At 35.5% G+C, this 9345-nt stretch overlaps 1 protein-coding gene across 1 annotated transcript; it reads left to right on the forward strand.

Annotated features, from left to right (window-relative positions):
• The first annotated feature begins 2156 nt into the window (after nt 1-2156).
• On the forward strand, nt 2157-4512 carry LOC110100976 (protein NUCLEAR FUSION DEFECTIVE 4-like). The gene is made up of 2 exons (XM_020828706.2): nt 2157-3369; nt 4059-4512. The coding sequence occupies exons 1-2, from the start codon at nt 2246-2248 to the stop codon at nt 4486-4488; spliced, it is 1554 nt and encodes a 517-aa protein (XP_020684365.1). The 5' UTR covers nt 2157-2245; the 3' UTR covers nt 4489-4512.
• Nucleotides 4513-9345: the final 4833 nt, after the last annotated feature.

Genomic DNA, 9345 nt, shown 5'->3' on the forward strand with positions numbered 1-9345 from the left:
AAGGGTGTCAAAAATTGACACAATACGAAAACCAAACTAGAACCCGACCCTAATTGTTTGAGTTAGGCTCAACCCGATCAAAGAACGAGTTAGGTTTAGGTCTTGATTTTTTGACTTGTTTCAAATTTCTGGTTGGGTTCAGGTCAACCTAGAAACCCGATCACTACAGAATAACCCACAATTATCGGCGAACAGAATACGCTGGTAACGTTAAAATTTTGATTGAAACATTATGTTTCTGTCGCATGTCCGGTATATAAATATATATTCGCCAGAAGCTCCGACGGTAATTGCGTTTTTTGCTGTAGTGGATTTAGACTCGTAACTGACCTAGATCCTGCCCCCCAGATGCGTCCCGCATGACCCATGCCCTTGTCTGCCCCGCACCCGCACGAGTCAAGCCTGTGCTCAACCCAACAAGCCATAACCGACGCTCGTCCCCAGACTACGATCCTTCTACATATAGTTTCTTGCTAAGTATGGTCCTTTCAACCTCTATAAACCATCGACTATGGTTCGACTGACCATTATCGCACAACTACAATCCTTTCGACCTCCATCACCCACAGGCTATTGTCGCTCCGATCGATCACCATCGCCCGATATGTTCCCTCCAACCACTGTCACCAGGCCGCAATGGTCCTTTTGACTGTATTTGCCTGACTACGATCCTTCCGACCTCCATTGCCCACCAATTATAACATTGCCAACCACTATTTTGAGATCGTAGTCCTTCCGATCGCCATCACCTACCAATTATGATCATTCCGACCATTATCGTCTGACTATAGTTTTTGACCTCTTTCACCTGTCAACTACGGTCCTGATGATCACTATCATTTTTAGATATGGTTCTTCCAACCTTCATTAACCACCAATTATGATCTCTCTGACCACCTTCGCCTGACTATAGTCCCCTCCAACTATCGTTGCTCGGCTACGATCATTCTGACCTTTGTCACCGGCTGACCATAGGCCTCCGACCACTGTCACCTGATTAATTATGGTCCTTTCGACCTCTTTCGCATGCCAACTACAATCCATACAACCATCGTCGTTAAACTTCAGTCCTTCTAATCTCTGTTGCCCGGCGACACTATTCTTTTTTACCACTATTTCCTGACAGCAATCCCACTAACCTGTTTCACATGATTACAATCCTATTGACCAAATGAACAAGCTAAAATTCTTTTGAGAACAACTCTCATGTCATTGGATTCTTCCAATCTCAACTTTGTAATTTACTTTATATTTTCTTCATTAAGGCAACACCTTCTCTCGAGGAAGGGCATCATTTGTAATCAACAATAAACACTAGTGAATTCATTTCAACTTAACAAGAACTCGTGATTTTCTTTCTTTTTTAGGATTTTTCACATAAAAATTACGGTGTCTCTTATGACTCTTGCCCCCCTCCCCTCTCTCTTTTATCTATATTTGTGCTAGATCATCATTCAAAACTAAGACGTTAAACTCTTTATCTCTCTATTGCCTCGAATATTCCGACCTGCAACAAAAGTTATTTTCTTTCTTGTTGCAAAAATTTATTTTGACAATCAATTTTTGAGATCGAATTATTCAATTTTGAATCCATTCAATATCAATTTCAAATCAAGTTGAATACCCATAGTCCAATTTGAAATCGATACATGACTTAAATTTGTCCTATTTTGAACTAATTTATTTAAATTTGTTCGAACATCGAAATTTTTTCTTCTGCTTTGATTTTATATTTAATTTTATACATATAAATACATATTATATAACTCAATATTATAATTTGATTTAATTTTGAAATTACTCGAGTCAATTCAAGTCCAATTCAAAAAAAGAACTGAACCGAAATTTTTTCTTTATGACTTAATTTACTTGCCACGATTAAAAAATAATAATAATAATAACAATTCGCTCCTGATCTGACATTTAATCTCGTCCATATACATTTCCCAACAGTCCACACTATTAGTAAGAAATCAAGATTAGTCTTACCTATCACTTCATTAATAAAATCCTTAATTAATTCAAAAATAGCCATACTCCCCCGTATCGTAGAAGGCACTCCTTTCATGAAGCATTTCACACTATCTCATGCTGTCATGCACACATAAATTGTACAATATAGAACGTTTCCTCATCATAAGCCAAAAAAAAAAAAATCTACTTCACCCATATAGTTGCTTTCCCACTTCGATCATGCGTTATAAATATATACACGGACGTGGATCAGAAGTCCCAAACAAGCTCCATGTCTGTGCTCCCATGGCTAACCGTAACCACAGTCATCTGGCTCCAAGCCATCGGCGGCACCAACACAGACTTCTCAGCCTATTCATCTCCGCTCAAATCTCGACTTGGCATAACCCAAGTTAAGCTAAATAACCTCGCCTTTGCCTCCGACGCCGGCAAGCTCTTCGGCTGGTGCGCCGGCCTCGCCGCCTCCCGCCTCCCATTATGCGCCGTCCTCGCCATTGGCGTCACTCTCAGCGCAATCGGCTACGGCTTGCAATTCCTCTTCATGTCAAGAATAATTTCATCACTCTCGTACACTCAATTCTTCTTTCTCAACATGCTCAATGGAAACAGCATTTGCTGGCTTAACACTGTGGCGTACATAACAATTATGCGACAGTTTTTACCGGCGGATCACGGCACCGTCATCGCGCTTACGACCAGCTACACTGGTTTAACGGCGAAAATTTACTTAGCCTTGGCTGAGGTTATAGTAGGGAAGAATAATGCGGCGTCGAGTGGGAGTGACGGGAAAATTTACGTGCTGCTCAATGCTGTGACGCCAGTGGTGATTGCGTTATTGACTATGCCGACTATTTGGGCGATGAGAGAGAAGCCGAGGGATGTGAAGGCGGGGCTAGTGATGATGTTTGGTATAGCGGGAGTGACGGGGGCGTATGCGGTGATTCAGACGACGGTACCGACGTTGCATAGCTCGTCAGGGATTATGCCGGAGATGGTTTTGGTGGTGATGGTGGCGGCGGTGATTTTGGTGCCGGTGGTGAAGGTGGGGGAGTGGGCGGTGAGGAGGGGGAAGCAGGAGGGGAGTTTGAAGGTGGGGGTGGGTGAAGTGGGGGATGTGGAGGGAGGAACGGAGGAGGAGAAGGAGGAGGAGGAGGCGGTGGTGGTGGTTGGGACGGAGGGAAATGTGAAAGGAGTGGTTGAGTTGGTTAAGAAGGTGAATTTTTGGCTGTATTTTATGGTGTATTTATGCGGAGCGACTCTGGGATTGGTATATGGCAATAATTTGGGGCAGATTTCACAATCACGAGGCGTATCTGAAATTGTACTGCTTTCAGTATATTCGTCTTTTGGATTCTTTGGGAGGCTCGCAACTGCGCCGCTCTCCATCTTCTCCAGGTTCGTCAGTAGCTTATTTTGATAAAATTTTGAACATTTTTTTAATAAATTTTAAGATTTTTATAAAGTAAATTAAATGAATTATATTGTTCTTGCTAAGTACATTAAATGGTTTCTTGTTTTTAGCAATAGAAACTGTAAAAAAATAAATTTTGATCTAGAATAGATTCAAATTTGGAACTTAAAAAATAATTTTTAAAATTTTGAACAATTTAGCTAATTGGCACTCATCAGTTGGGCAAATTATCAGGTGCGGACATCTGACAAAGAGAATCATCGTGATTTCTCTCCGTCTACAATAAAAGCGCAGTCAAAGCGCAGCTGCTACAGTAACTATGCTTTTATTATAGACAAAAAGAAATCCTGATAATTCTCTCTGTCTAATATATGCACCTAATAATTCTTCCATCAGTTGACAGATCATTGCAGTATAAACTATCACACCAATATAGCATAATAACAAATGATGAGAAAAAAAAAATTGGCTTAATAGAACTTAATATAGCAACCTGATGGAGTCCCCTAACGTGCAAATGCGGCTAGCCAAACATTTATTAAGTTCACATGGTTGCAAAGATCCGAGTCGTAAGTTAATTGTTCTCAACAAAAAACAAAAACTAATTAAGACTTGCATGTTCCCACTCTCAACTCTAATTAACTTTCACTTGCATGAAAAATTAATGAAACAGGAGCAGGTACAAGATATCAAAGATTGGCACCATAGCGGTCTTGATGATTTTCATGTCTATTTCATTCTTTCTTCTCATAAGCTCTAGAAAGGTCCCTCTCTTGGTGAGCACAGCTATCATTGGAAGCTGCTCCGGTGCTATAACCTCCATTGCTGTCTCAGTGTCCTCTGAGCTCTTCGGCCAAGAAAACTTTGGTGTGAACCATAACATTGTTATTTCAAATATTCCAGTTGGTTCTTTCCTTTTTGGCTCCATTGCTGCTCTCATCTACGATAAGGGAGAAAATGTGGGCACTGGAAGAGATAGGATTTGCATTGGAAGTGATTGCTACCAGAAGACATTCATCATTTGGGGATGCATTTGCTCTTTTGGGACTATTCTGAGCTTTGTTCTTTTTTCTCGAACTAGAAAAAGTTTTATAAAGTCATAAAGATTGTTGTAATCATGATGTTTAACTTGGAAATTAATTTTGTTTTAATTTTTTTTTTTTTGGTAGATTTGTCAAAATTGCCATGTGCCTTTACAGGTTTTATATCTTTGCTTTTGATATTACGATATGGTAGATTTGGAAAACTTTGGCTTATGATATCTTTATTACTATTTGATTTTGAGGGGTCCAAGAACCTTTGAATCTTTTTTTTTTTTTTAATTGAAAGAAGAACCTTTGAATCTTCGGCGTTAATATAATGCATAAGTAATTAATATTAACTTTTTTAACTTTTCCAAATATAGATTTAAAAGCTTTGAGAGTAACAATTACCAATTTTTTTATCATGGTATCCTTATAAAAAAATTTTTCCCTATTAATATTACATACAGCTGTCAATATAATAGAGCAATATTTCTGACGCTGCTTAAATTTAATAGTAGTGGTGTAAGTTATTTAAGTGGGCATGTGAGCCGGCCGGCTCAAATTTGACTCACTAGTAAGCTCACAAGTCAAGCTTATTGAGCAACGAGTTTGATTTTTTGTTTAAGCTCGAGCTCAATTATTATATGAGCTTGAATTCAAGTTTGACCTAACTCGGTTTGTTGGAATGCCAAGTTTGCTTGATTAATATTAATTAATACACATGCATTTATATTAGCCTAATTAATTATTTTGCCATAAAATATGAATTCGAGCTCCAAAATGAGCCATTCCTGAGATTTGTTATCAAACTCGAGCAACCGAGTCAAGCTTGAGCTTCATATTTTTCACTAGAGCAGAGCTTGAGACGTTCGAGTTCAAGCTCAATATAAATTAAACAAATTTAGCACGACTAATCAAAAACTTAATTGGACTAGTTTACACCCCTAATTGAGAAATGATAGTTTCAGCTTGAAAGTATATTATTTATCTTCACTCAAGTTAATATTTTTTTTCAAATATATTTTTAAAAGTTTAAATGTTATTGATACAAAATTAATTTCCAGCTCATAAAAAAATTCCAAACAAATAATTTTTTTTTTGTGCAAACGCAAGCATATGGCTACAAATATTAAATTACCCAAAAAAATGCATATTCATAATTTGTGTAAATTTCAAGTAGAAAGTCACCAAGATATGAGTAGGCCTTCAAACATTTAGGTACCTGGTTTATATTGGGGAGGAGTACGTACCAAGTCTTTAAGAATCCTGAAATTTAGAAAAGCAGCTTCATAAACCATTGACCCAATAAAACTTCTGATCAATTAAAACCTCCAAGATTCAGTAATTGTCTTAATCATAGAAGTGATCTTCATCCAAGTCAGAATTTTTATAATTTTCAAAATAAAGGGCAATAGATCTTGTCAAGCCTATCATTTTGACATGAATAAAAGTTTTTTTTTTTAGGATCGATCACTATAATAGAGAACTCTTCCTTATTTTATTTTCATTGAATGCTAAAATTTAACGTCCAAAGTAAATAGAAAAATATTAATACTTTGACTTTGCATTAGCAAAGTTATATTAAGAGAGATGACTCTTATTAATTTGATCCACATATAATAGTTTGGGTAAAAGAAATATTTCCTGTGAGTATAATGTTTGCTCTACAAAAGAGATGTTAAAATATTGCTATTGTTAATATTGGCTTTTGAGGGCCTACGTATATCTATTATCAATACATTCTTAGAGAAATCATCTGAAGAACGACATCTCCCTTTAAATCAATTTGATAGCTTACAAAAGAGTGACTTCACTAAATAATTTACCAATAAGAAAAAGAAGAAAGAAAGCTATCAATTTATTCAGAGTATGATAACATCAAAGTAGGCCAATCCTCGTAAGAAAAGAGAGTCAACGGTTCCATAGTATTATGAAAATAATGTATGTGTGAGGTCTTATTACTTATAAGAGGAGGGGACATGGAAGCTATAAATCAATGACCAATACAAAGGGTCCTAATTTCTCAAGCGGGGGAGAAGGAAAATATGTTGGGAAAAAAATAAACTTGGATAAAGGAAATTTAATTGAAGGCCCCTCCATGAGACAAATGTAGGGAGGGATAGGGGTGTCAATTCTGGTCAGCGGGTCGGGTTTGGGTCGAACCCGAAACTGACCCGGCACTATTCGGGTCAACCCGAATCCGATCCATTTTTAAAAACGGGTCAGGTATCCTGACCCGAACCCGACCCGATTCGGGTCCGAGTCAACCCGACCCGACACGAATGACCCGAATTTGATCTAAAATTGCTAATTTTCAGGTCAAAATCGGGTTAATATTCAATTTTCGGGTCAAAATCGGGTCAAAACGGGTTGATCTCAGGTTTTCGGGTCAAATATGAGTTTTTGTGTCACTTTCGGGTTAATTTCGGGTTGCTGGGTCAACCCGAATCTGACCCGATTTTTAAAACGGGTTGATTTGTTAACCCGAATCCGACCCGATTCGGGTTGACCCGAACCCGGATTTTTCCGGGTCGGGTTCAGGTCGTGTTTCGGGTCGTTTCAAAAATTAACATCCCTAGGGAGGGATTATAATCAATGTTAAATTTAAAGAGAATTTGAGAAGGAAAAAACTTAATTTTATTATACAAATTTATCTTTTATGTATAGATGTATACCAGATGTCTTAATAAAGAGATAAATAACTACAAATCAAGCATAATTGTCTTAATATAATCCTTCCAAAACCAACCACCCAAATATAGAGGGAGATCGGTCACTTTAGGAAAAATGATCATTTCCAATGGAATTTTCGGCGGAAATAAATCCGTCAGAAATTATGGTGTATTTCTGGCAGAATATTTTCAACGGATTACAGACAGATTTCTAGTAGATTTACGATAGATTTTTCGATGGGATTTCCAACAGATTTATTTCCGACGGAATTTAAAATTTTCTATGAAAAAGTAATTATAATAAATATTTATAATTGTTCATTTTTAATTTAATTAATTAATGAGCTAATATAATAAACTTTGTTAAATAATTTTAAAAATAAATATTGTTAAATATATTAACCATTTTAATAATTTATTGTCAAATTAAATTAAATAAATAAATTTATTTTAATTAAATATTGATAAACTAAATTAAATAAATGGTTTTCATAATTATTGTTAGGTTAAACTAACTAGTTTAAATTAATTCATTAGCTAATCCAGAAAATATTGTTGAATTAGGATTTTTAAAACTTAATAAAAATTTAGAAAAAAATATGAAATGTTTAACATTTAAATAAAACTTAGGTGATTTTTATTAAATTTTTTTAAAAATTAAATTTAATAAATAAAATAAAATTATTTTAAAAAGATTAATATTTATTCGAGTCGGCTCAAGCTCGAGCTCGACTTGTGAGCTCGATAAGCTCGGCTCTCGAAACAATAAATAAGTCTCACTCAAGCCGGCTCACGAGCCGACTCGGCTCACTTACACCCCTACTTGACAGTGCCAGGCATTGGGATTCAAAATTTGAACTAATGGTGCTAATAGCAAAAGATTGCACGTGCCAAGAGAGACAAATGTGGAGGGGTTAGGGCGGGCCAATGACGACATAAGTATTTTTAATATGCCATGCTAAACCATCATTTTAATTTATGACTATACTACACAAAATTCACAGTTTGAATGAGAGTAGTTTCAACAGCACCTTGTATATAATATGTTGGTTATTGTTACAACATGCATTCATTTATCCTAGTTGATAAATCCTATAAAAAAATATCTTGATTGGGCACAAATCTCGAAGCAAAATCAAGATGGAAACTTTCGAAATTAAAATTGGGATCATCCGAACTCTGACTCCAGCAAACTTATAGTCGAACTGAACGTCTCAAAAATATGAACACAATGACACTAAACTCTAGCAACCGAATCAAGCTTGAGCTTCAAATTTTTTACTAGAGCAGAGCCTGAGACGTTCAAGTTCAAGCTCAATATAAATTAAATAAATTTAGCACAACTAATCAAAAACTTAATTCGACTAGTTTACACCCCTAATTGAGAAATGATAGTTTCAGCTTGAAAGTATATTATTTATCTTCAGTCATGTTAATATTTTTTTTAAAGAATAAATGTTATTGATACAAAATTAATTTCCAGCTCATAAAAAAATTCCAAACAAATAAATTTTTTTTTTGTGCAAAGGCATGCATATGGCTACAAATATTAAATTAGCCAAAAAAAAATGCATATTCAAAATTTGTGTAAATTTCAAGTAGAAAGTCTCCATGATAAGAGTAGGCCTTCAAACATTTAGGTATCTGGTTTAAATGGCCCATGTATATTGGGGAGTACAAGTCTTTAAGAATCCTGAAATTTAGAATAGCAGCTTCATAAACCATTGACCAATAAAACTTCTGATCAATTTAAACCTCCAACATTCAGTAATTGTCTTAATCATAGAAGTGATCTTCATCCAAGTCAAATTTTTTTTATAATTTTCAATACAAAGGGCAATAGATCTTGTCAAGCCTATCATTTTGACATGAATTTTCTTCTAAACCCTAAACCCACTTTGAGAAAAAGTTTTTTTTTAAGGATCGATCACTATAATAGATAACTCTTCCTTATTTTATTTTCATTGAATGCTAAAATTTAACATCCAAAATAAATAGAAAAATATTAATACTTTGAGTTGCAATAGTAAAGTTCTATTAAGAGAGATGACTCTTATTAATTTGATCCACATATAATAGTTTGGGTAAAAGAAATATTTCCTGTGAGTATAATGTTTGCTCTTCAAAAGAGATATTAAAACATTGCTATTGTTAATATTGATATTTGAGGGCCTACGTGTCTCTATTATCATTACATTCTTAGAGAAATCATCTGAAGACCGACATCCCTTTAAATCAATCTTGATAGCTTACAAAGGAGTGA

The sequence above is a fragment of the Dendrobium catenatum genome, unplaced genomic scaffold, assembly GCF_001605985.2.
Source record: "Dendrobium catenatum unplaced genomic scaffold, ASM160598v2 fragScaff_scaffold_1553, whole genome shotgun sequence".
Classification (NCBI taxonomy): Eukaryota; Viridiplantae; Streptophyta; class Magnoliopsida; order Asparagales; family Orchidaceae; genus Dendrobium; species Dendrobium catenatum.